Source organism: Anas platyrhynchos, chromosome 29 (assembly GCF_047663525.1).
Source record: "Anas platyrhynchos isolate ZD024472 breed Pekin duck chromosome 29, IASCAAS_PekinDuck_T2T, whole genome shotgun sequence".
Taxonomy (NCBI): domain Eukaryota; kingdom Metazoa; phylum Chordata; class Aves; order Anseriformes; family Anatidae; genus Anas; species Anas platyrhynchos.
The window spans coordinates 5,040,115-5,067,546 of record NC_092615.1 but is presented as its reverse complement, the minus strand read 5'-3'; the positions used below and the strand labels follow the sequence as shown (position 1 = coordinate 5,067,546).

Below are 27,432 nucleotides of genomic sequence, written 5' to 3'. Positions count from 1 at the left end.
ACATCCCTATAAATATCCAGATAAAAAGAATCTCATGACCGAGAGGGGCAAGCATTTCTGAAGTGTGTTATGGTGAAGGTACAAAGTAATATTTTACAAGGAAAAGCTTTGATTTTCAGAACAGCAAAAATTAACTCCATTCATCAAGGAGTCACATGAGAAAAATGAAAATGCTCCTGTTGCGCTATCAGAAAGGAGAGGCTGCCAACACAAGAGCAGTCAGGACATTTAGCCCAAACCAGCGGCACCAATAAACAAGGCACCAGCTTGGAGCATCAGGAAATAATTCTACTGGTAAGTCTTGGCTTAGGAAACAGGGAGGTGGTTGAACAAGAATCCGCTCCCGACTCTCATTGCACATGAAGAAAGAAAAGGCATGAAGAAGAAAAGGCATACACAGGAGGAGGGCTCGCCTGTCTTTTTATTTGTTATCTGCGAAGTACGAAAATAACCCAAGACAGCCAGCTCATCCATAAACATCCCCTGTAAATTTTCACCTTTCACTACACGCAGAATTATCATGCTGTAAACCCCCTGGGCTGATCTAGCTCTTCCAGTAAGCTGTGTTCCTGGATAGTAAGAATACGGTTTATCAACATAAGCACATTATACCGGAAAAGTGAATTCACACTTAGAGGGGCATAACCTTTTTCTCTGAAGAAGTTACATTCTTCACACTTTCAGTGCTAGCAGAGCACAATTAGAAACCCTTTGTCCTATAGGTCTTCATGACAATGCCCCTACAAATATCCAAAACTGCTTATTTAACATATTCCTTTGTCTTGGGTTAAAAGTGAAAAATATATAAATACCACAATGCGTGTCGACAGCTACAGACCACTCAATTCAAGCAAGTGGTTTTGCTCATGCAACCCCATGCCTCCATTTGGAAACTCCTGCCAGAAGGGGCCTTTCAGAGCTCAGTTTGTCTCTTTATCTATCAGCAACCGAGTTCAAAAAAGCTCCACGTTTACTGCAGCTAAACTTCTTGTGTTGCAACACTCACCACGTTTACTATTCTCTCCAATGTGCTTTGTACAGGTAGACAAGCTCCTAAGGTCTCTTGCAAGCCTTGCAGATGAAATCAAAGATGATCTAGCATTTCTTCAAAGCATAAAAGCCCATGGAAAAGAGAGGAGCAAAGGAGGGAAAAAAATAGATCTAAAGGAAATACCAATCAGCTTCCCTTTCTTTAGGGACCACTTGTAGCTCTGTTTCAATGCTACAGTTGTTAAATTTAACAAGAACAGACGTTAGCCAGCCCCACTCATCCCAACTGCGTTCGTGACACTGACAGAGCCTTCAGCAGCTCGTGGAGCTTCTGAATGGAAAACTCACCAAAGCAAAGCTGCAGCCTCCCTGGGCTCAGCTCTGGCAGCTGCCTAGCCCCTTACAAGCAGACGGGCTGCTTTTGGCTGGACACACAACTGTGCTTGGTGCAGCAGTTTTAAGCTGCTCTTTCCACAACCCCATCGAGAGGACCATGAAGCCGGCACCAGGAGGGACAGGCAGCGGCCAGCGGCCAACACCACACATTTGGAGGTGGACAGAAGCCTGCGCAACTCGGACACCAATTTTTTCAATCCCCTTCCCTTTTCAGGCAGCAGTAACCCAGAACTGTACGACATTGCCACGCTCGTACAACACTGCCTGTGAGAGCACAGCCTCACACCCTATCTGCTCTCCCAACGCTTTGTCAGCGAAACTTGCTGGTAAAGAGCCTCCTACAGACAGACCGGCCATCAATCACAGAAAACACTGTGCAGAAGCCTCAAGAAACAAGCCTACCTGCTCTGTGGGCGGTCACAGGAGGACGCCTCGGTGCTGAGGCCAAGAGGAGGCCCGGTCATCCTGCGCCTCGGCCCCAAGCCCTCCGCCGGCCTCCTCGTGCAGATCGAGAGGCCCCCAGAACCTCCTGGGCCACGCGAGCAGAAGCTGTTTCACAACAGGAGACTTCCACACTTTAATGTGGCCTGGGCACATTAAAAAAGTTGCAGACTACAGGAACTGAGAATACTCAAAGCTACTCATAACAAGTGAAAAACAAAAACACACATTGGTAGTTATTTACAGCCAACTCTCTCTAACTGAAATTTATAATACAGGGTTCTTGTCTTCAAGTTAAACGTTTGATCTAAAACTGAAATATGATCTCCCAGATAAAATTCAAGTTTTTGCCAAGACATTTCACAGGAAAAATGATGGAAAGAAAACAGACACTTTTTCAAAAATCACTTGCAAGAACACAGTTTTGTATGGAAAACGGCAGAGGAAAGTTTCAGGGAGCACAACTGGGCCAGATTTCCCCATCCACGTTCCTACAACTCTAACGTCAGGAGGCTGAGGGCCAAGGCCAGAACCACATCCACTACTGTGACTTGGAGCACATCAGTGTCCAGATGCCCTGCCAGCACACGTTCCTGCTCCTGCACGAGCCAGTCTGCCCTTTGGCACACAGAGATAAGGCCATGGAGCAATTTTTTAATTATATATATTTATTATTAGTGTTATTATTGAAGAGCTTGATCTTTCTGTTTACCTCTTCCCTAAGAGTTACTCATCCTGATTTTTCCTAGTGAGGACTCTTTCCTGTAGCTTCAGCTCAGCTCTCTTGTTCACAGGAAAAAAAATAACATAGGAAAGCTGCTGCAGGCTTCAATGCAGAAGTCAGCCAGCCCTCTTGCTACTAAAGACATTTTGTATCTTGCAGATGAGAAGCACTGCAGGTGTTTTTAAAAGGACAAATAGGAGTGCCCAAAAGCTCTTGCCAAGTACGTATTTTCATGTAACCACTATTTTCTATAATCGCACACTTTTAACCCTAGTTAAAAAACCTCATCAGTATGACTACAGCTTTTAAGTTTTCAGTAATTATCACAACTATTAATGTAACATCTACAAAGAGAACAATCACACTATGCATCATACGAGCAGTGCCAGACACATTTCAGTTATAGATAACTTTGTTCTGCGAAGCACCAACTCTTTCATAAAAAAAAGTAGTTTTTGCTAAACACCACGAGAGCAAACGGGAGTGAACATAACCATTTATTTTTTGCCAGAACGCAAGCTCACTGCTGTGAAGGAAGGTCACAAGGAACATAAAGCACTACCCACTCTTGCACAAGGTGTGGCTGTTTTGGTCACATTATTTTGTCAAGTGAACTTCATCCCTTAGGAGATCTCAGACATTATTTTGATGTAATTCTGTAACCTAGTCTCTCAGGTGCATTTGTAGAGGACTGGTTATCTCACAGTGCAACAACTCCAGCTCTAACCTGAATCCCTAACCTAAAGCAACAGATTTAAAGACTACACATTTATTTCTCAAACACACAGAACGTGTTCAATTACATCAGACAGCTGACATTGCCTGAAGCAAGGAACAATATCCTAGTGCCCTTCCAGATTCACATTTTTCTATATTTAGGTCCTGCATATGAAACTATGCTTATCCTGCTGGGGCCTGGTGGGTAAGCACTGTTATTCTGCACTTCATTTTCCCCACATGTGAAACATGAGCCTAGCGAGATCTGATCAGCCAACACAGCACTGCACACTAAATGCAGCAAACAGCCCAAACCTGGAAGAACAAATGGTTTGAAATCCTGGGCGTGGTGTTGGGGAAATTTAAAAAAAAAAAAAGCCTGTGCCTTTCTATCAGTAGATCTCCAAGCACCATACAAAGGGTTTGAAGATTCCTTATCTGCGTTTCACAGATAGGAACATTCTGTGCATAGTGACTGCCCAAGACTGAACTGTCCTGCAGCAAAAGCAATTCTCACCTTTGCAGAACTGGTTCAGTGTCTGACTCACTAGACCACACTTCCTCCTCCTAAAACAGGCTGGGTGGCCAAAGTAGCTCTTCAGAAGCGTGCAAGCAAGTTGTGGTCAAGCACTCACAAAGCAGGGGAAAGAGATCTCCTATGAGCTTTTCACCGCCCACCAGATGAATCCAAACAACTCAAACACCAAAACCTGACACAAGGAGTTAAAAATGCATTAAGAGCAAGATTCGTGTACTTTTTAATGATTAGATCCTGTCCTACTTCCCACACTTCAACCACATCACACTGACTGCCAGTTACCAAATGCTGAATCCGCTCATGTTTTCAGCAGAAGTCACTTGGATCACCGAATTCTAACCTACCACCGAAGACGGTCTTATTTAACCTGCATGACGTGGGAGGTCAGTCTCGCTAGCCTCAGGGTTTAAAACACAGCTTGGGTGCCTGTAGCAGCAGTGGTCCATAAATCTGAAGGAGAGGATGTTACAGCTGGAGACAAGATGGTTAGCAGAGATCAAAAAGACAGATTAGGAAAAGCCAATCAATCTTGCAGAATACTAGCAGGACAAGCGCCTCTAATGGCCCTGGGTTCCCTCCATCTGCAGAGGATGGGTTTAGGTGCCAACAACGGCTGAGGAAGGCCAAGCAAGCTGCTGTAGTGCTGCTCTGCGTGGCACCTGGACACCCTCTCAAAAGGGCCGTGCCTTCAGCAGAAGGTGCTTCTCCTCCAGGGCTTACCTTTATTTATGCCCTCTGCAGAGGCTCACCAGCACAGCTTCAATGTCCACAGCACACCCACAGCCAACAGCAACTACAAGGGTCTGTGAAAAGCCAAAACCAAAGCGCTTCCAGCTGCTATGAACAGCAAGCTCTGAAATCCAGTCAGTGCCTTGAACCACTTTGCATTTTTAGGTCTTGCTTCATGCTAAAACACCAGTTAAACTTGGAGTAACGAAAAGGGAAAGTATGGTCAATGCAATATTCCACATTGTATACGTAGACTATTTTTTTATATTATCAGATTTTATCCCAAAGCAAGATACTGTCATCCAGTTTCCACAGCAAAATCTGAAGTACAAATCTTCTTGCCAAGGGATATGAGGATCAGAAGTCTTTTCTGAAGCATCCAATTATTGTTGTTCCCTTATATCAAGGAAATTTAAGGACATTCACAAAAATACACACACATCACTACGTACAGAAAGACACCTCCTGCTGCTAACAGGTTGTATCTGTTCTCCTCCCAGCCTCAGAGAAGCAGCAAGGGAAGCAAGAGCAACCACAACTGCATTTTGAAACCCATCTCCCACACAGCAAGAGAGCAGCCAAGTTTGCTGCAGCTTCAGCAGTTAGTAAGTTTATTGTCTGACAAAACTAAACAGAAAACACCACGGAAACCATGGAGTGCATTATGGCCTCCTTAAGGGCCAAGCTCCAGTATATATCAAAACGACCAAGTTAATGAAGGAAAAAGGGATTAGATAAGAAAATCCAAACTCATCTGGGTGATCATTACAGACCATGAGTACCAGCGATCCAGTATTTACAGCTGTGGGTCTGGATGCTACCAGGCACTCACACTTGACTTTCACTGCAGCTACCTAAACCACAATAAAACCGTTTTGCCTTTCAACATAGCAATTACAACTGTTGCTACGGACACTGCACAAATGCAAGAGGGAATCCTTCCCGTGAAAGTGTGTAGGAGGGGCTGTATAAATACATTAACATGCAATCGCTCTGCAGAAGCGTCTGTGGCAACATCCACGTGGGACTGTTACACCAGGATGACCCGCTGGCTTCAGGCGTCACAAGCCAGACATTGCGAATAGCAGCTCTATTATGAAAGAATATAAATTAGTTAAAAATTCCAAGACGTTTATATCGGAGCACACAAGGGAATGCAACTATTTTGGTAAAGCAGCACCTTGCACTGGCACATACTGCTGCCCTTTTGGTAACTGCAGTCATAGCCTGTTCCCACAATACGACAGCTGGAGGGAGCATGCTGAAGCCTCAGTTCTTCCAGCAGCAGAACAGCACCACGTGTACGTGCAGAGGACTCTGTTTGCTTATTCTGGGCGAGAGCAGGCTGCTGGGCTTCCACTCAAGTCAACAACAAAGAAGGCCCCGCCAACATTTCACGAACACCTTAAGCCCACGCACCTCACCATTACCTCTCCAAAAGCCAGCTCCTGCTCTTGGGCAGCACTGCCAGCACACGCACGCCTCAAAGTCAGGGAAGGGCAAAGCTGAAAATGAACCTTTTTAGTGTTTTGGCTGAGCTCCCTTCCAACCAGGCCAGTTCACCGCACCAGCGTGCAAACACACCGCTGTAAGGGCGAGGGCAGCCTGGTCACAACAGCAAGCGGACAGAGCTGGCAACAGCTGCTGCAACTCGCAGAAGCACCAGTGCTGAGCTTCCCTGTGGCCAGAGCCCTCGTTAATGAAGAAATAACAATCCTATCCAGCAGTAACCGGAGAGGTGGGGGGAGCGGAAAGGAAAACAGCCATACACATCCACACTGCCAGGAACTTAAACCTGCACGTAAAATCTAAGCAGAGTTATTGCTGGTAGAAATTAATACCCAGCCCCAGAGCTGCATTAAGTGCCTGAACTTTTCCAGCTCCAAGCAGACTCTCTTCCCCTGTTTTGAATACTATCTTTAAAAACTACAGTTTCCCTACCCATTTTTTCCTATTAATCACCTTTAATTAAGATAGCACAGAAGCCCCAAGAGAGGGACCAAGGCTTTGGGACCTTCCTGCTTCTCCCCATCAGCAACCATCCCTTCTGACGTACCCCCCTGGAAGGACTGGCAGCCGAGGCACCGAAGGAGACCCCCAAGCCGTGACAAAGGCAATCCCCCTCCTTGGATGAGCAAGGAGGAAGAGCAGAAAAGCTGCTATCATCTTCCTCGATCCCGCTGACTTCCAACCTCTGCAGTGGAGGCAGGCAAGGCTGGGAGGAAGGTCAGGGCACAGCCTCGCTGGGCCAGCAACGGGATGTTTTGCTGATCCCCGTCTCCTGCAAGGAAAAGTGGCAGGCCAAAAAGAAGCATCTTTCAGGCCACTGGCAGGACAAGGATGCCTTGAACAACCACGTCATATCCCATAAAGATATTCCAATCTGGGACAGCTCAGGAATTCTACCCCTACTTACCAGGCTTGAATACTACAATGTAAGTTAGCGATAAAGCCTTGCGCTCCTTCTGAAGCCCACTGAGTTCCTAAAGATGTACTGGGAGGTACAAAGGAAGAATACAAATAGTTATGGTTTCTCCCCAGTAAGCTTCAACTTGTGGAGCAATGACACAAGCTACACCCAGTACAGATTTGGAACAGCACATGAATTTCCAAGTGCCAATGATTCTTTAAAGCTTCAATTTTAAAGACTTGTAAATAGTTTAAACCCCGCAATTTTGCAGTATTTTCATCTTATGTTGCAGATTTCTGTTTCTTCACATAAGCAGAAAGGACAAGCGGTGGCTCCAGCCCCAACTCCAGGGGCTGCCCACGGACCCGCAGGCCAGAAGGGATCACCTGCACCACCACAGCAAGCCAGCTGCGGCAAAAGAGAAATGAAAAAACTGGTTTTAACGCCCAAATCTTTCAGGATTCTAGAAGTAGCTACTACCATTGTTGAGGTTTAAAAAGTAAATGACACAGTAATGCCAAAAACTCAGGGAGCTGCCCTTCACACCAAAAGTATCCGAAAGGTTTTCAATTGAAGTAACAGTATTAGCCCCCTCTCCTTTTATCTTTATACACAAACTTATTCAGAATTTTCTGAAGGTTTTCTTGATTTTTTTTTCCTGATAAACTTTCCAACGCTTCATTTAGCTCCTCGGTATAAAAATCCTTAGATTTTTCACAGGGCACCAAGCAAATCTTTCAGTGAAGACTTTTCGGAAACTCTCATTCACTCGTTAGATAAACAAACCAAAATACTCAGCACAGAAACTTTTTCGTCATTCATAGATCCGTTCATATCTGTGAAGCCATCATTTCCTGCTGTAAAACATACTCACCTTCTTCCTATGCTCTAAAAATAGTACCTACTGAATGCGGTATCTATAGAAGCATGTGGCAAGCATCACACATTCAATTTTATTACTTGATCCCCTCTTCAGAGGAAGTTTTGTCTTATCTTTAATAATCACTACAAGAGAAAATATATCACGGTCCTAATGCGTTCAGACACCTAATATGAACTTCTCTTGCTTCTGTGGATCCTTCTGTTAGAAGCAGAAAATAAATTAAGCAACAGTGTTTTAAAGACATTGAGATACTTCTGGATTATCAATCCGTGATAATACACTGGGTGCAGGGGGGGGTCCTTGCCTCAATCGTTACAGTGAAAAGCTTTAATCAGCCAGTCAAAGGTTAACTCAAAGCAGCCACAAAAATAAAAGAGAGAGAGGCAGTAAGAAAGAGCTAAAATAGAAAGAAAGAAGAGTACAAAAGTAGACATATGGATGTCTGGGGAGAAGGGTGATTAAATTTCCCATAAATCTTGCATACCAAGAGGTAAGATATTTTGCCTAAGCTCCCAAGAGAAACACAATTCACTCACATAGCTGAGGCTTGAAAGGATAATCATCTCCATATATATTTAGGCTGCCATGAAGGACAAGAGTTGGAGTTGCATGTGGTGGCATGGATTTCCCTTGGCACACTGAAAGCTTTCAGTACCGCATCTGACCATAACTGATGGGTGCGTTTTAGGCAGATAAATTTGAATCACCAGAGCTGGAGCCCTGGCCGGGACAGGGACATGAATCCTCACTCATCTGCTGCAAAGAAAAGCACCACCCTGAACAGCTACTCCATCTTTCAACAGTTACCTTTCAGATAACTGAGTTATACGAGACATAAGGAGTACCACGGTTTCAAGATGAGATGCAAGGGAATGATTTTTACTTTATATACAGCAACATTAGGATAAAAGCATTTGTCAACCCAACTCATGATTTTGTATTGCACCCAACGGGTCAGAGCCTTGAACAAAAGCCAGAGGGAAAACCAAACGAGCACCGGGCGTCACTCCTGGCAACTTGCACTTGGCGGGGCAGAGCCCAGAAGGCGGCTGCTGTTCAGCAACACCCGCGTGCCTGAGGTCCTCCCATCAGCAAGGCCACCTCGCGGCATGCTGCTGGGCTCTCAAGAGCAAAGTACCGAAAAATGAAATAGCTGTGCCAGCTCTGTCATTTGCTTCTGCTTATTCACTGGGTAGCTGAGAAACCCAAGCGCTTTTGAAATGACTGAGTCAATTATTTGCCAGCTTTCTACCGCTCACTCCCGCCACTCCAAATTCTTTGAGGACCGGGGAGGGCGCGAGGGTTTGAGAAATAGGAAGTCTGCTAAAGTTTTCGAACCTTTTCTTCACTAGAGAAGTTTCTTTAATTAATGAGTCATCCCCACAAACACTTCCCAACAAGCTGCATCAACAGCATCTGTGAAATCAGAGAAAATCCCCTAACCCCTGCTGCCGCCGCCACCGAATTTCTGGGTGATTACTCAGGGCGCGGGGAGGCTCCGTGGGCAGAGGCAGCCCGACGGCCGCCCCCAGCCCAGCCGAGAGGCAGCGTGACTCACAGCACGGAGCAAGGGTGGAGGGGGCTGCCAGGAAAACGCTGGAACTTTTTTTTTTATATATATATTTTTTTTCCAGCCCAGCTATTTTCAGCCCTCCAGCTCACAGCACCGCCCCGCACCGGAGACCTGGCACCGTGCCGAGACACGGCCCCGTTGTGCCCCCCCTGCCTCCAGCACCAAGTGATGCAAAGGGAAACTGCTCACCATCAGCTCGTCCCAATGGAGTACAGGAGGACTGGGCAGGGAAGCAGCAAGAGGATAGGGCTGCGGACAGGGATGGCGACAGGGGGACAGTGCTGGGGACAGTGGACCCCCAGGACCCTTCCGTGGTCCCCCCAGCCCAAGCACCATTCCCACTCCCGGCTTCAGCCTCTCCCACGCCTGCTTCAGCTCCTGAGAAGTCAAAGCCAGCTGTCAGAAAAACGACTGCCACTCAAGCTGAGCGACACAATGAGGGAAAAAAAAAGAAGGAAGGCATTAAATTCAAGTATTTGTAAGCAAGGTTTGTTGTTCGTCTCTACGGTTGATCTTTAATTTTAAAGGTGCGCTCCCAGCCGGGCAGTGATTTCCATTGTCACAGGCTGCCCTTGGGCTTTTAACGCACAGCACTTCGGTGACAGGATGACAGCAGCTGTCTCCCCGGCCAGGTGGGGGGGCTGCGGGGAGGGTGGTAAAGCAAGGATAAAATCCACACAGGAAAAGCACCATGTGCCCTGCCACCTGTGCAAACACCACCCATCACCACCACGCTGCTATCCCGTTACTCCGCAGCATCGGGCACACGCACGCCTCTCCCACGGCCAGAGGCTGACAACACCAAAGCAGCCAGCAGTAATTTTTTGTGCCTTTACAGCCAAAAGTCAGCAGCAAAGAGGAGGAAGGCAGACTAACCAATGAATTGTTCAAGCCAGGCTTGTCCTCACAGTTGCGGATGTGAAGGCACAAGCTTCAGGGGCTGACAGTGGAGGCACCAAACCCTCATAAGCCTTTGATGGTGGCACAGGTTGGACCGTCCCCTCCTAGGACAGAGCCGAGGCCCCAAGATTTCCAGGCTGGGAGGCAGGAACCAAAGCAGTCAGAGACACCCTGGGTGCAACACCAGCATACAGAGGGGGCCTGGGCCACCAGGGGGGCTCCCAGGCACCACAGCATGGCCCCCCGCGAGCACACGGGGAGGTGAGCAGTTAGCTTTTGGGGAACGCTATTCAGTGGAACAATGGGAAGGCCTGGAGATGAAAAGATCCAGGCAAGACAGGCAGATGTGACTCCCAAGATAGACAAGGATTTGTAGGCTGGTTTTTTGTTTGTTTTTGTTTGTTCTTTTTTTTTAGCAGGACAGGGCACAAGACATCTGCAGCCATCAGGACGAAGGCTGGGTGCCACCAGGGAACCAACTCCCCCCATGTCACCCAGCTGCGCCCCACCAGGGCTTCCTGCACCACGTCACAAACCAGCCCAGTGCCAGCATGGAGGAGAGGAGATCAATAAGACACTGCCCTCTTACCGGTGCAAGCGCTTGATCATACCCACAAACCTGTATGCCGTGTTAGGGTGCAGTTTAACGACAATTTGGGTGACAAAAAACAGCTTCAGCAGCTCCCAAGCCTCCTGTTGCTCAGCTCCACGTGCAAGTAACCCCTCGCTGGTGCCATGGATAGTATGAGCAGGACTGTGCCAGATCAGATGGTGGCACTGAGACAGATTTTTTCTAAAAACATGCTTTTTTTTCTCCCCTATGCACAACAGGCTGAGCTCTAGGGCAGGGCCGCTTGTGCAGGGGAGATGACAACTGCAGACTCCTCACAGATCAGGCAGAGCCACCACAGTATGGGAAATCTCCCCATTCAAACCTAAGGAATGCTTGGATGTAACTAGAGTAAAAATCAGAGACAAATACAGGAGAATGAATGAGTTTAAGGACAGTTCTCTGGAATAAACCTAACCATCTGCAAGTCTTTGAATGACAAGGGGATTTCACCCCTTGTATCCATCAGATCTACCCCTAGGCAGCAAGTACCACGTTGTGCATATCCATGCTCGAAGCTGCCTACAAATGCCACCCTCAGCCAGCATTAGCCTATTTAAGACCACCTATATCCATTAATTCCACTCAATCACCCAGCTGGGCAAATAAGGAACTTCCTTTACCCAGGCCTGTACCTCTTATGCTACCAAAACTATTGGTTTTTGTTGTTGTTGTTTTGTTTGTTTGTTTTTAAACACAGCATCACTGGTCTTTGACAAGCTAAAGCAAGCAACAAATGGGGCAGGTATGTGGGAGTCAAGGAGTTAAACCGCATACAAAAGAATAAACTCACTTCAGCTCTGATTAAGCAGGGCACTCATAAAAACAGAGGTCAACATCAGAAAATATTTTGTGAGTCATGAGGAGAGATTACTCACCATGCACTATTCAACTTACTCATCACAGTGTGCTATGGACAGAACTGCTCACCATGTATTCATTAGGAAACCGTGGCCTTTCCTTTGAGAAAAGCAGAAGGCGGGGGAAAGAGTCATACTTTCAGTTTTGTATGTAAGCCAGTGGGAGGCTGTATCTGCAACGCCAGTGCTCTCTCCTCCCACGGCCCTAATTAGACTTGTAGGGAAATACGTGTTTCACATCACCCTCCTCGGCTCTTTTAGCATCCCAACAAGCCTCAGTTTGTCAGCTGAGCTATTGTGCAAGCTCAGCAGTCTGAAGAGATCCCACTTTTCCTAATGGGCACAAAATAAGCAGCAGTCCTTAAATAAACAGGCATTTATCAATCCAGGCACCCATTGATACAAGGGACTGGACCCTTAGCCCTGCACACAGAGCAATACTAACGCCGCTCCTTTCAGACGTGGTAAGCACACAAAAATAGCCAAGTGACTTAATGGGGGGGGTTACATCACACCGCGGTGCTCGTCGGGCTGCAGGTCTCAGCCACCTCCCAAAACCCGATCTCGGGGAGGACGATCCCTGCCACCCCTGTGCCTTCGCCCCAAGTAATCAGCGGGGGCCACGAGCTTCCCCTTCCCCTTTTTCCCCAACTCTCTTTGGGAAACACATCTGACATCAGGAAGCAGCAAGAAAGCTGCTAACCAGAACAACTGGAGGCATTTCTGTTCCTCCCCAGGTATCCCACCTTGCTTCCTAGGAAGCCTGCAGCAGAAAGAGCGGTGAAACTAAGAAATGTTCTGCTTACGTCAAACGGAGCCGAGCTCTAAAACCACAACGGTACATATACCCTGCTGCCAACTGAAGGCTGAGCCAGCGAGGGAAAGAAAGTCTGCAGTTCAGCAGAGTACAATGTTAGCAGGCCAAACGCTGCCATGCACAAAGACCGGGATTTATTTCCAAAGCTCCAGAGTTCATCTGCTGCCGCAAAGGCCAGAGCCGTGAGCGGCGTGCGTGTGTGTATGCATGCGTACCCACGCACACAAGCGTACACTCCCATAATATGCAGCACGATCTTTTCAACAAAACTGCAGGACAGAACATTGATTGGCTCCAGATGAACCGTCCACTTCTGAATTACCGTGGAAAAATCTGCAGTGCCAAGAGGCCGGTTTAACGGCAGGATGTTCGGGTTTTGCGGCATTTCTTAACATACGCAGATAGCACATGGGGATAAGCACCCTGCCCACCACATTTCTGATTAACTGGGAAACAAAAATCTATGCACGCTGCCATCTTCAGAACCTGCTGCTCAAGTTTTCCTAAATTAACTAAACCCTTGTTTCCCATGCAGAAAACAGCACTGAAATTCACACGGTGGGGGGAGCAGGTTTGGAGGATTTTTGTTTTTAAGAAAAACCTAGCAAGTTCTGCAAATACACACAAAACCGCTCCTTCCTTCCAGATTAATCCCTAACCTATGTAATCTTTAACCTACACTTCAATCAGACAGCCTAGAACCGCAAGTTAATATTTGGCAGCACGAACACCGAACCGGTCAGCATTATGCTTTCAGTTTCTGACAATTTAAGCAGAGCGCGCGCCCGCGCACACACACGAATGACAGAGCTGCCCAAACAGGAAAGGCTGCATTAACCAGCGTGTGCTGGAGGCTCCAGCTCCGGGAGCAGCCGATGAAAATAGCACGCCAGCATACATGGAGGATGTTTTGGAAACCACAGATACAGCAACAGCACCGAAAGGCAGCGGCAGATAGGAAGGCACAGCCATCTCCCCTGCCACAAGCAATACATTTCTAATCATTCACACACAAGCACGTTGCGATTGCCAGGCGAGCGGTATCGGCGGCATCAACTGCCCCAGCCTCTGCGTCCCAGCATGTTCTCCCTGCGAAGCAGCACACATACAAGAGCAAGCCCTGAAACACAAGGAATAATCAACAGCACGCAGGCCAAGCAGAAGAGCTATCTACACGCACAGGGGTTTCTCCTTTTACAAAACTGTCCTCACTGCCGAGACAAACGCTTGGGGTGAAATACTGTTCAAGGATCGACACAAGCGCCAGGGGCAGAAGAAAAACACCGTCCCCAGCCTTTCGCCTCTCGTGAGGTGCTCAGACCGGGCACGGACATTGCTATCAAGGTCACGCATCTCGGAAGGGACTCGGAAGGGGCAGGAAAGAGCCGGGCAAGTTGTGCAGACCGCGGCTCACGTAGCCACGCGGGGCCGAGTGACATTTTATTTGAAAGCTGCGGGTCGCAGCTGCCAGCAACCGACAAACCGCACCGGGAGCCCGGGCGGGAGCCGGGCTGCGAGGACAGGTGCTGGCGTGAGGGCAGCCGGGCACGAAGCCCCCCGCCGGGCTCCTCCCGGGCCCCCCGGCCCCACCGAAACCGCCGAACCGCGGCCGTTTGGCCCCGCTCGGAGCGGCTCCCGCTGTTACCCGCTTCCACGAGCCGAGCTGGGGCAAAAGCCGAAAAGTTTTCATTAAGCAGCCCTCCTCCTCCCCGCCCTGCAGTCCGGGCAGCCAATTATAGGCACAAACGGGGAATTTGACTGCCCGGGGAGCCGCGGCAGCCCCCGGGCCGCCCCTCGCCCGCCGCCCGGGGCGCTGCGCCCGAGCCGGGGGCCGGGGCCGGGCCGGGGCCGCCGCGGGCCGGGAGGGGACCCGGGGGGGGAAACGGGGGAAAGGGGCGAGGGGCGGCGGGCGCTGACAGGGCGCGGGCAGGTGCGCGGCCGGGCCGTACTCACGTAGACGGGCAGCGGCCAGGGGTAGACGGCGGGCTCGGCTCCCACCGGCGACTTGAGCCGCAGCTCCAGCCTCTCGCCCATGTCGGCAGCCGGAGGAGCGGGCGGCGGCCCCGCACCATGCTAGGGGGGCCGGCCGGGGTGTGGCGGCCGGGCCCGGCCGGGGGCGGGAGCGAGGGGCGGCGGCGGCGGCGGCGGCGGCCGGGGAAAGGGGGGGGGGGGGGGGGGGGGCGCAGGAGGGCGGGGGGGGCGCCGCTCCCCTCGCCTCCCTCTATTGTCGGCGGCGGCTCGCGGGGCTCTCCGGCGCCGCCGCCATCTTGGGCCGGCGTGAAGCGGAGCACAATGAGGCGCCGGGGCCGGGCCGGGCCGGGCCCCACCGACGCGCCAGGCTCGGGGGCGGGGGCGGCCGCGCTCCCTCCCCCTGTCCTCAGCTGCCCTCCCCGCCGCGCGCCCCCGCCCGCTCCGCCCCGCCGTGCGCGCCCCCGCGCCGCTCGCCCCCCTCCCCTCCCTTCCCCTCCCGGCTTCGCGAGTGCGCGCGGCGTGCACGAGCCGGGGGGGGACAGGGCCAAGGGGGGCACCGGGGGACACGCACGGGGGGCACGGTGGCGGGGCGGCACGGCGCGGGCTGCGGTGGCACCTGGGGACACTGCCGGGCTGGCACGGGGCGGCACAGCCACTGGGGGAGGGAAGGGAAGGGGGGGTCCGGTGCCAGGCTGGCACGGGGTGACACCGAGGAGCTGCAGTGGCACGCAGGGTGACAGTGCAGAGCTGTCACGCGGTGGCACACTGCGAGGGGACACTGCGAGGCTGGCACGGCGTGACACTGCCAGGCCGTGGTGGCAATGCAGGGGGGGCAGCACAAGGCTCAGCTGTGTGGGTGCAAGGCCCGCTCGTCACACAGAGGTGACACTGCAAGGCCAGCGTGTCACACTGACGGGAAGGTGTGTGGCGGGGTGGCCGTGCAGGGCTGGCACACCGGGCGTGATGGCACAGCCCGAGTGCCGAGTAAAGGCTGCAGGTAGGTGACAGCGTGAGCTCTGCGTGGCACCAGGAGGGCACCGCGCAAGGCTTCACACATGGGTGACATTGTACGGGGCTTCGCGATGCACATGGGTGAGGGCGCCAGGGCTGCCAATGTCCGCTGGGGCAGGGGACAGGCGGTGTCTGCTCTGACGGAGCTGCTGGGCTGCCAAAATGCTGCAGAGGGCACCTCGCTGGGGCCACCCGAGGCTTCCAGAGGGTGGGAAACACCCGGTGGCAGGAGACTTTTGCTGTCCGTCTCCTGGCTGCGTCCCCCCGCCGGTTCGTCTCCAGTGCATCCTGACGGGCGAACAGGGAGTCTCGGGATGCTGGATGTGGAGCCGCTTTGTGCACCCCTGCTTGGTGCAGCGCACTGGGCAGGGCCACTCGTGCTGGGCAGGCAAGCCTCATTCACAAAATGGGTGAAAAAATGGAGAAAAACGCACAAGGTCCAGAGGAAACCAGAAGAAGCTGCTCCTGAAGCTGATCCTTTCCTGGCAGAGCTGTTCCCATACCCCGACCTGAGCTCTCCTCTGGCTGGGACACCTGCAAAGGCACCCGGGGTCCCACTCCCCCATCGGGACACAGAGCCGTCAGCGATTTAGGCGAACAACTGGCATCACCACGGCCCCAGTGTGTCCAGCGTGGGGCAGGCAGGGGCTGCCACCATGCGTGCCTCAGCTGGGCATTGCCCACCAGGCTCTGTGGTGCGGCGTTTGACACCCGTGTATCTCGGCAGGTCGCTGCCTTTTTGCTGAAGCCCATGGGCATTTCTGGAGTCTGGTGTGCAGTGGGGACAGGACTCGCTCCGCTCCCCATGTGGCAGCGGCTGCCTCAGCCAGAAACCACCATGGATGGCTCCAAGCTTCGCTCTTTGCACCCGCTTCTTCCCCTTAAATGTCTGTACGTGCGCAAAGCTACATAACTAGGAACGTTTTTCTAAAGAAAACATTAAAATCATCAAGTCAGCAGTGCTTAAACTGCTCTGACTGCTTCTTAAATAATCAATTCATATTTAATTAGCTTACCACAAAAATTCCATTAAATTTAAATAAATAGACATGGCAGGAGTTCTCCAAGGCACAGCAGGCTTCATTTAAAGAATTCTCTTTGAGTTCGTTAGGTCGGTCTTTAATCAGTTTGCAGCCAAAGTCCTTGTGTGGCCCAAGCAGGCTCCAAGGTAAGGGGTGCCGCGGGGGGGCTGGCATGGGCCCATCCCTCTGGCAGGTGGAGAGGAGCAGGGAACTTCTGCAAGGCTGGCGCTAGCTACAGACCTTCAGGGGTATCAGGTGCCGACCTGCAGCATTGCCTGCTCCAGCCCTGCAGGCTCAGCCCTGAAATGGGAAGCTGCTGGATTTTGCTGCTGCAAAAGGAGATGTGCCAGAGAAGAGGAGCTGGTCTCCCTCCTCCCTGACTTTGCTGGCTCTGCTGCATCTCCCACTGCAGATCATCTCTTTGCTCCATGCTAGAGCAATCCAGACCTGCCTGTTTTTTTTTTTTATTATTATTTGTTTGTTTGTTTTGTTTTGTTTTGTTTTGTTTTCTGTGAATAGGTAGAACAGGTTGGACTTGGGGAGGAACCAGGAAGCACACTGCAGCTCCTTGCATGCATGTGCCCGCGCTTCTGGGGCGTGGGGAAGGGAGGTTTCCATGCAGCCACTGGGCGCACAGGGAGGGCATCAATGCTCCAAGGACGTGTTGCACAAGCAATGCACAGAGCATGCCCTGCATGAGCCACATGCAAAGCCTCTTTCCCTGACTTAATTCCCACGCTCTCACTGTTCCTTGGCTCAGGACTGTGGGATCAGGTCCTGGAGTCCCAGATCCATGCGTGTGTGCACAGCAGGTGGGAGCTGGTGGGCGCAGGGGTTCAGGGAGGCTGGAGATGTTCACCACTATCGCTGCACATCAGCTCATCCAGAAACTTGGCTTTTCAGCAGCATCTCATCTAGAGTATTGACCCAATTTAGTCGACAATAACAAGTTAGATCACACAACAGGCTAATGCAGGCTACTCTGTTCCCATTGGATTAAATATTCCTGTGTGGTTTACCCACAGGCTGGATGCTGGTGGGTGCAGCCCTGGGGCTGGCCTTGATTCTTTGCTGTGATGCCAACCCTGCGAGAGCATCCCCGTGCTGCAGATACCCACATCTGTAACTCCAGCTCCCCCTGATGCAGTCCCTGGTGCTGCTTGCAGTGCTTCTGGTTTTCCTTCTTTCCCCTGAAATCTGGAGCGTGGCCGAGCTCTGTTCACCGTTTCATAGTAGGACCAATAAAACCCTGGCTCTGCAAATGGCTCCCGTTGCACGGCGTGCATCACAAAGCAGTCAAGCTCTTTAACTCTAGCTGCAATCGCACATCCCAGTCCCCTGTTGGCCTTTCAACAGCCTTGTGAAACAGGCAGGACGCTAGACAACGTGAACACAAACCCTGCTGCGCCAAGCTTCCCTTCCCTTCCTTGCAAAATGGGCCATGTGCAATTTTCCAAGCCCTGTTTTAATCACCAAGGGTCAACCCTGCATTGCTCTGAGGACTTCCCTTCCACATGAAGGAGCAGCATCTGTCCTTTCCATCTGTCCCAGCAGCTCCCTGGGCAAAGCCGCACTGGGGATGCTCCGGCTGCAGTTGCCACAACAACAAAACGAGGCAACAGTTTCCCCGGTGGATGCACAAGCAGCATCAATGCCTTGTGGGCACAATGGGGACCAGGGCAGGCAAAAGGTGCCACAGCCGCGCTGGTGCTGGCGGCACATCCAGGTGGGATGATGCCTTTTACAGTCATGAGCATCCCCAGGACTTTCACTTCCACCACCCTGTTCCCTGGGCCAGCTGAAATGCGGGTACTCTCATCCCCTTCCCCTCAAAATCCAGTCTGTCTCTGCCCTTCTTGGCCCAAGGAGGTGCTCGGTGTGTGCAGGGCTTACATGGGTGTCCAGGGGGAGCCAGCACAGGGGGGTGACACTGTGGCTAATGGGACACGATCCCTTTCCAGCTCTCCACACAGCAAACACCAAGTCCCATGAGGGCACTGGGGCAGCTTCGCCAAGCCCATCCCTCCCAGCTGCCCTTCCCTGCAGCGACCCCATCTCCAAATGTGTTCCCCCCCAAAGGCTCCCCCTTCCCTGTTCCCTCAAGCAGCAGCAACCACGTCAAGCTTTTCCCTTTCTGCTGCTCCCGGGAGGAAGGCCTTGGCGGCTGCCCAGCAGCTCCGCAATCCTGCTCTGTCACGGGCTCGCTGCCAGCTTGGGCTGGGGGCCGGGAGGAGGGGGAGAACGGAAACCTCACCCCGGCACCCACAAACCCCCGTGGGCGCTGCGCCTCCACGCTGGGAGAAGGCCGAGGGGCAAAGGGCGACGGCCGCCCACGTGCCAGTGAGTCACCGCACGGCAGCACCCAGCAGCAAGGCGGATAGTGGCCGGCTGGGGAAAGCCCAAAGGTGGCTGGGCTCGGTTTGAAGCCCCAGAGGGATTTCCATGCCCCGGAGGGCAGCGGGCAGCCACAAGCTGGGGGCTGCCACTGGTTTGGGGCGCTACGGCACGCACAGCCCCGACGCCCCCGGCAGTGGGGACACCGAGCGGCACAGCCCCAGATCCCCAGCCCCACTCAGGGGTTTTCCATCAGAGCTCTGCCAGGGCAAAACAGCTCCAATTTCCTCATTTTTTTAGGCGCTACTGGAGTTTGAATCCGGCGCCGCGGCGTCCACACCACCCCTGGGACTCGTGCAAGAGGACAGGGAGGACGAAGCACGGCCGCACCGACCCGCTGCACGCGGGGCTCCTGGCGAGCCCTGAGGCGACCGCACGATTCTCGCTGCCCAGCCTGGGACCTGCAGCGGCTGGGAACGGCGCTGGCCCCGGCCGGGCCCGGCCGCCCGCCTCGCCCGGCCCGGGGCTCCCAGCTCCGGCCGCCCCCCTCAGCCCCGCCGCTCTCCCGCGCCGCCGGCGCCATCTTGCGGGCGGCTGCGCGGGCGGGAGCGGGGCCAAAATGGAGGCGGCGCCGGGCGAGCCTCGGGGCTGAGGGGAGCGGGGCCGGCGGCGGCCCCAAGGCGGGGAGAGCGGCACCGCTGGCCCCGGGCCGCTGCTTGGGGGCTTCGGGACCGCCCTCAGGGCCCTGTCCCCCTCAGCGGTGCGACACCGGCCTCGGCTCTTTCCCCTTGGTGCGGCGTCTGCCCGCGGCCGGGAGGTTCCCTCACCGGCAAAGCCGCTGCGAAATTACAGCCAAAGCCAGGAGGTGGCGGTGTGTGTTCGAGGAGGGAGCTCAGAGCTGCAGATGCCAGCGGTGGCGACGAGCTGGGAATGTTAAAGGCTTTAAATATTACCGATAGCCACGCTTAGGGTTAGAGACACGCGTTACCGCTGCTTGTAATTGCAAGCCCTTCGTGGTTTGGAGCGTGGAAAATTTATTACTGCCCCAAATTTTTAAGTGTGAACTGACTTAAGCTGGTTGGCAGCATCTGGAGCAGGCAGAAAACCCCTTAGGGCGCCAGCGTGGGGAGATGGTTCTCTGTGCCCAGGTCTCTCTGTGCTGGGCTTTCCCCCCAAGCTTGTCCCCAGCATCCTGCTTAAGCAGGAGAAAGCAGAGGAGGTTGTGTCCTTTTGGCTTATTTCTGAAAAGCATGTTAAAAGCAGGCCCCAAGGTCCCCTCTCAGCACTGGGGACACGCGGTACACAGCCCCTTCCCCATCCCCACGTTCTGCCAGCTCCCTGTGTCCCAGCCATGCCCCGAGGTCTTCGTTCCTTAAGCTGGGAGACCCAAAGGTAGGGGCTCACGCCTGTAGCTATTTCTGAAAAAAACAAGACCAAACCCATGGGCTCCATTCTGCTGGGGCCAACAAAAGACAGCTGTAAGTCAGAACCGGGAGGCAGACAACAAAGGAGAAAAGCAAACAGAAACCGCTGTCCTTCCCCAGGCATAATGCGGCTCGGAGGGCTGAGCAGGTCTCCTTCCCATTCGCTCTCCTTCCACAAATGCTGGAACCCCTTCTGGAGGTGCTGGTGAGCTGGAAGTGCTCCACATTTTATTTTCTCTCTCCATCCCCACAGCATGACCCAGCCTTGGCAAGAAATGTCACCGTCTGGGAAGCCACGCATACAGCGACCAGGCAGGTGCCTGGCACGTGGGCACAAGGCAAGCCCCCGGCACACACGGGCGGGTGCCCCACCGGGCACCACATCCCCCTGGCTGAGCACTCCCGCCACCCGGGCACGGTGCCTCTGCCCGCACTGGCACGAATCACCCGTGGAGCAGAGGCTGCAGAAGGAGCCACGAGCGTTAGTGACAGCACGCGGCCACCCAGGGCAGGGCGGTGGTGGTGGCACCAGGCCGTGGAGCTCCTTCCTCGCGGGGGACGGGGCCGAAATGGGCCATTATGGGCTGTGCGCCCGCCGGGCCGGGCCGGGAGGCGCCGCAGCCCCGCGCGTCCTCGAGCCCCGACCGCGGCGCTGCTGCCGCTCCCCCCGCCCCCCCCCCCCCCCCCCCCGCCACGTGGGACCTGGGGGCGTGGCCACGCGGGGAAGGGGCGGGGTCAGCGGCAGCAGCGCCGCGGCTGCGGCTCGAGGACGCGCGGGCAGGCGCGGGGGGCGTGGCCGGGGCGTGTGGGGGGGCGTGGCCTGTCCGAGATGGGCGGGGCCTAGCGGGGGCGGGGCCGAGCCCTCAGCTGACCGGCCGCCATTTTGTCAGGCGCTCGGAGGCCGAGCGCAGCCCGGAGCTGGGGGCTCGCGGCTGCTGGGGCCGCCCCCGCCGCCCGCCCGCCCCGCACGGGGCCAGCGCCACTCGCTCTCCGCTCCCCCCCCTCCGGCCTCCCTGCCTGGCATGTGAGCGGCTCGGGCCCGCTGCTCTCACCCGGCTTGTGCAGGAGCCGCGGCGGCGCCCCCGGCTGGGCCCGGCCCCTCAGCCCCGAGCGCAGGCCCCGCCGCCGCCGCCACCATGGCGCTGAAGATGGTGAAGGGCAGCATCGACCGCATGTTCGACAAGAACCTGCAGGACCTGGTGCGGGGCATCCGCAACCACAAGGAGGACGAGGTGAGCGAGGGGCCGCCGGCTGCCCCGCGGGGTGGCACCGCCTCGTCCCCCACGCCGCCCCCGCCTGTGCCGCGCCTCCCGGCGGGGTCCGCTCCGCTGCGGGGTGAGGGGGGGAGAAGGCGGCCCCCGGCCCGCAGCCCCCAGCTCGCTGCCTCCAGCCCGCTGCCCGCAGCCCGGGCTCCGTGAGGCCCAGAGGCCTGCGGCGCCCCGGGAAGGAGCCGCTGCTGTGGGGAAGGAGCGAGCAGGAATCAAAACTAGGAAGGGTGGCGCTGGGTGGGGGCAGAGCGGGGAGGCGGGGGGAGAGGGAAGCGAAAGGGAGGCGATGTGCAGGAGGGCGAGGCGGAGGCCTGCGGGGCGCTGCTCTTCCACGTCCCGAGTGATTGCGGTGGGGAGGTGAGCGCTGTGCGTGGCCGAGCGGCTCCTGCACACGGGGCAGCGGTGTCTGTGTGTGTGTGTGTCTGTGTGTGTGTGTCTGTGTGTGTGTGTCTGTGTGTGTGTGTGTGCGTGTGTGTGTGTGGCGTCTGTCACCACGGGCAGGGAGGCCGAGCACGGCCACAGCTCAGCTGTCAGGTTCCCGATGCTGCACGCCTTACAGCTGAAATGCCAGTTCCTCGCTTCAAAGCTGTCGTAGGCAGAAAGCAGCTGGATGTGTTGGCCTGTTATTCCCTCTTGTATTAGAGGCACGTGATCAGGAAATTAGTATAGGTGGCGTAATTAGTCATCAAGAACGCATTATAGGAGGCTTCCCACATTGAATTTGAAGTGTTGCATGTTAATTGGGATGTAACGGACACTAAGGGTGGCATTTATGTTAATCTTTAACTAAGTAGTCACGGCTTTAGCTTTCTTACAGCCTAACAATTATATTTTGGAATATAAGTGACTTGCTGCGGAGTTAGTGACACATTAAAGTATTTGTATGTTACCATATCTCTTCCTTAAAGTAGGATATCCGAATGGTATCAGCTATGAAAGGTATCTGAAAAAGAATTGCACTGGTATTACTAGATCAAATGTTTAAGCTAATTTAATTGGGATTCCTAGTAATTTCTTAATTGCAGGCATTGTTGGACTGAAATGTGAAATACCACTTCCTGAACCATTTGCTGATGGCTTTTAAGCAGGTCATTGCGTGCAGGACGAGGCCTTGTTCACTAGTGATGTGTGGGAAGCTTACATTTTTACTTTACTCTAGATTTGATTTTTGGGCTCTAAGAAGCGTGTGGTGCCCTGCAAATGTGGCAAGCTGTGGAGGAAGGGGAACAGAAATGTTTATGTGGACACTTAAAGTGTTATGCTTAAAGCTGGAACAGGTGAACTGAATGCATAGAGCACCTCAGCATTGCTTAAGCCCAGTTTGTACGATGTCTTGCTTTTAGGAAGCATACTTTATTCTTTTGTGCATAGGCCAGAAGATTTCTTCAACTGCCAGAGCTCTGAGGTTTCCCCTGATGCAGGTCCAGGTCTTTGTGGCTCTAGCTCTTTTTGAGGAAGATTAAATGTACTGTTTAATTTCTAAGATAATTTCATGACAAATAGCTCCTTTTCCAGGATTCTGTATGTATTCAGAGGGTAAAGAGCACAACCACTGTTCTGTGGTCAGAGCTAACAAGTTACTGTGCATCACAAGCCAGACTGAGTTCCTGCTTAGCCTATGACAAAAAATAGTGTATTGGCTTTGATTTCCTCTGTTCTTTGAAGTTAGGAAAAAATACTTGGACAATTTCATAGGGCTCTGTGTATTTGTTGTTACAGTCTTGGGTGCTCTCTCTAGGATTCACCGAGGTCAAAGCAAATGCACTGCCTCCTTCCCTAAGAGGCTGGTGCCAGTTGCAGGGGTTGGATCGTAGCATGGTAGTATTTTAAACAATGGCAGCTCTTCAGTTGGAAATATTTATTGACATTGTGAAATAGGTATCTGTAGGGATAGTTCCTCTTTTATTCCTCATGTGCACAGCAGAAATGAAAAACGGATCTTCAGGATGTGTTCAGCTGAACAGTAGCCATTTCCCTGATGAAGTGTGAGTCTTCTGTAACACGATCTGCTTTGGAATCCTTCAGAGATCTTGCTTAATTACATAAGGTGGCTGCAAACTGCACAGGGTTGTTCATTTTTTTTATTATTTTTTTTAGCTCTTGAAGAGGACTGTGAACTGTAACTAAAATGCTGGGCACTGATTCGGTGCTTCTCAGGGAATGGTCTTCTGATTTTCAGGTGACGTTGCAAGATCAGTATAATATTTTAGAGGAAGTAGTTGCAAAAAGATCTTCCTTTCCCACAATGCTTCTATTGTTGATTTTATCTACTGAGTATTGCTCAAATATTGAATGTAGTTGTTTGAATGACTTGTGTGTGTCTCCAGATAACTGTCTAAGCTCAAGAGACACAAATTCCTGAATAGGACCAAGTGTTTCAAACAGACAGCCCAGTAGCTGATGGATCTCAGCTCAGCAGGATTAATCTATGAAAGAGATCTCCAAAAAGGGTGCACAGAGGTTGTTAAATAAAGTGACACTAAAGAACTGGAGGTACGATTATTGCTTTGACTTCTGTTTTAATTAAGCTTTTTGCAGAAGCAAAAGTGTTTTGTTCTTAAATATGACAGATTCCAATTCCTCTGCAGGTGCCGTCCCAAGCTGTTGGATCTAGCGTTTTGCTGCCGCCTCAGGGATGTGTTTGTAGCGCAGGGCGTGCCGAGCAGTTGTCACCCAGGGCTGGCTGTGGGAGCTGTGGGTTTTGCAAACGCAGCTTTTCACCCAGCGTGCTGCATTCTTGCCTGATGGTTGTATGGCCTTCTGTCTTGCTGGGCCTTAGGGCTGTACCCCAAGCCTAGTTGTGAAGTTGATGGAGTGCCACAAACTCCTCGACAATAATTTTTAAGTGTTCCCTTCAGCACAGCAGAGGAATTGAGAGAGCAGTGGAGGCTGACTGGCACTTCAGCTCACATCTTTGCTGCAAAGTGCTTAATTACCTGTGAGAGGCCATTTTAATTTTAGTTTCCAATCTTTATCTAAAGCTGACCCATTTATTTTGAGTTTAAAACACTGGAACTGAAGTGGTGGTGTTCTGTGAGGATGGGAGGTAAGGGGGAGGATGCCCTTCAGTTCATGCAGACACTTCTTAGTGCAGATGTTCTGTTCATTTTCCAGTCTTGGGGAAATTTGGAGTTGCATCATCCTACTGGGTAGTACACGCAGTGTGAAGAGGCAGTGTAACTGCTCTAGATCTCCTCCTAGTTCAGCGTGTCGTTTTTACTTTTCAACACTGGACACAGATGCTTTAATCCACGTGCTCTTCCCTAGTGCTAAGTCTGCAAGGAAGACGTGATGTCCTGTGCCATTCTCCCCTGGCCTTTGCTTCTAATACCTTTCTCTTTCGTTTGGAAAATGAATCCTAATAGTGAAAGCAGTGAATCTTTGATCTGTTCTGACAGGGTTTTGTCCCCTGTGGAATAACTTCTTCCACTTTGTGCCTACTTTTTATGTATGTGCTACACAGCAGGCTAACGGGGAGTGGCTTGTGCCACAGGATGTTAAAAGTGTAATAGATTTTTTTCTAGATGTTCCAAACTGGGAAATGATTTCTGTTTAGGGATGTTGTCCTGAACCTGAAATACAAGGCAGAGATAATCCTTAGATGCTCTTTGGATCATGCACAGTGTTTTGTATTAGGGGTGAAGAACGTCTTTGTTCCCAAACCAGGAAAGTACCGTCAGATGCTATTGCGAGAGGCTCCTTTATAAAACTGAGATGATAAAATAGCTGAAATGGGGCTGTTAAATGAGTGGCGCCTTGTCCTGTTCAGACCATAGCCCTTTGTGTTTCGAGTGCGTTTGATTTACTGGAGGACACTTAAGGAGGGGAAAGGGCTTAAAGTCTTGCACAAAATTTCTGTGCACTTCTCTCCTAACTAAAGAAAGTCACTGTCATTTCTGTCAGTGAAGCTGCTGCTTGTGTGAAGGATTAGCACTTTAAATTTTTGGTAGTTGATAGTTAAGGAAAAAGCACATTAAAAAACCTTGTGCTCTTCCCTGGGTAATGCTTGGTGCTAAGTGTCACATCGCTGGTTTGCATGTAAGTACTTTCATACATGATGTTGCAGAAGCAGCCTGGGGAGAGACAGGGTGACCAGTATTTCTGGCTGGAAAAACTAAAACCTAATTCTGGTTGATCTGTAATGATGAATGAGGGACACATCGAGTGTTCTGTGTGATGTACTGTGAAATATGTGTCTAACGGATCAAATACTAGCCTTACAGAGCTGCTGCTGTGTTCTCACTTCCTAGGGACTGTTACCTAAGGAAAACAGGCTTGAGTTGCTTAAAAAAAACTTTTCTGTTAAAATCAAGTGCTGCTGTGGTTGACTGCACAATTCCAGTTACTTCTCTGACATGCTTTCACATGAAATCATGGTGTAAGGGGTTTTGAGGAATCCTGTAAAATCCCAAGACTTCTGGGCATACCGTGTCACCAGCAAGGCTGAAGATCATCTAATGCAGTGGTCTTCTGGCAGCTTGGCATCTGGTCCCTTTATTGATACCTAATAGTAAAGGAGGGGGGGGGGGGTGGATCATGGCAGGAATTTTGAGGAATGCTGAAAATTTTGTTGGTGCCCAAGACTGAAAATACAGGGAAGCTTTATAGTGGGAAGTAGGCACAAATGTAGGTATGATGAAACTTTCTTCGGGTGGGCTGGGTTTTCATAGCAAATAATAGGCAGCGTGCAGCTCATTGATGACAGGCGGCTCTTTCAGTCGCTGATGCTTGATCGCTTACTGCTCATCATATGTGTGTTTGTATCTTCGAAGGGAGCTCATTATTCCACCCACTTTTGAGTGGATCTAGTGTTGCCATTGTTAATTCTCGGCGGCGTGTGTGAATTGCTGGGAAACGACAATCAGAAATAGGAGCAATACATGGAAGACTGGATAAGGGCCTTACACCAAGCAGTAAGGAAGCAGGCTGGTGGTGGCCTCCAGAGGTGGCAAGGAGCAGGGTAAGCGTCCTGCTGGACCTTCTGCATCGTGGACAGTGAGGGGTCCGGCGTGGAGCCTCGGAGCAATAGCCAAGATGTGGGCTTTGTCCTGGGTGATTACAAGCAGAGAGCAGCTTAGGCTTTGCATTAATGCTGCCTTTCATTAGCTTCATGCTTTCTCTGGTGTTAAATATGATTTAATTGTCTGTGGCATGAGTGGGGCTAAGAGCGTTGTTGCCTGTCTGGATTCTTTTGTAGCTGGCTCTCTTCTGAGGGTTTGAAGTGCTCTGGACAAATTGCTTTCTCACATGTGTAAATAAAAGTTCTGCCTAGGCAGGTGCAGGAGAAAAAAAAAAAAAAAGGTTTCCTGGTACCTGGGGGCATACTGTACCCCTTGTAGGGCCAGGGGAAGAACATCTAGAAAAATAAAATTACAAGCTAACTATATTTCTGTGCTGTGGTTGTCTTCACAGGGCTGTTTGTTTGATGCTTTCTGATGCAGCCATCTTTGTCCAGGTGTTAAATGCAGAAAATGGGTCCTTCTACAGACATTGACCATGTTAGAGGAAATAACAGAAGTTAGTGAAAAACCTCTTCCTCTGCAGTGTGGTTAGTGAATAGTTTTGGTGCAAAGAGTAAGTTTAGATTTTTCTTCTAGAAGTGCTGTTTGATGACGTGTCCCATTTCTGGTGGGATATAAAGAGCAGCAAGGGAAGCTTTAAACAATGTGCATCAGAAAGACCAAGTCATGGGACTAGTTATAAAGAAGCATTTGTGTTCCTTAGCTTGCTTAAAATAAAACACAACTGATCCTGAAAAATGTTTCATAATTGAAAAGGGAGTCTGCTTAAATCCAGGTGGCAGGAAGTAAAAAG

The 27,432-nt window shown here is 51.9% G+C and overlaps 2 protein-coding genes across 10 annotated transcripts in view; one reads left to right on the top strand and one right to left on the bottom strand.

Annotated features, from left to right (window-relative positions):
• The window catches only part of DOT1L (DOT1 like histone lysine methyltransferase), a 70,528-nt gene extending 55,780 nt beyond the window's left edge, over nucleotides 1–14,748 (bottom strand). For 3 of the 8 annotated variants that reach the window (XM_038169176.2, XM_038169175.2, XM_038169178.2), the window contains exon 1: nucleotides 14,542–14,747. In XM_038169176.2, coding sequence (XP_038025104.1) covers nucleotides 14,542–14,622 — 81 coding nt within the window. In that variant the 5' untranslated portion in view covers nucleotides 14,623–14,747. Of the gene's footprint in view, nucleotides 1–14,233; nucleotides 14,294–14,541 lie in introns of those variants that run through there. The other 5 variants (XM_027472167.3, XM_072029233.1, XM_027472166.3 and 2 more) reach the window with 3 other exon arrangements.
• Nucleotides 14,749–21,349: 6,601 nt separating this feature from the next.
• Nucleotides 21,350–27,432, top strand: part of AP3D1 (adaptor related protein complex 3 subunit delta 1) — a 43,824-nt gene continuing 37,741 nt past the window's right edge. For both annotated transcript variants that reach the window (XM_027471755.3, XM_072029384.1), the window contains exon 1: nucleotides 21,350–21,582. In XM_027471755.3, the coding sequence (XP_027327556.2) occupies nucleotides 21,487–21,582 (96 nt within the window). In that variant the 5' untranslated portion in view covers nucleotides 21,350–21,486. The remainder of the gene's footprint in view (nucleotides 21,583–27,432) is intronic.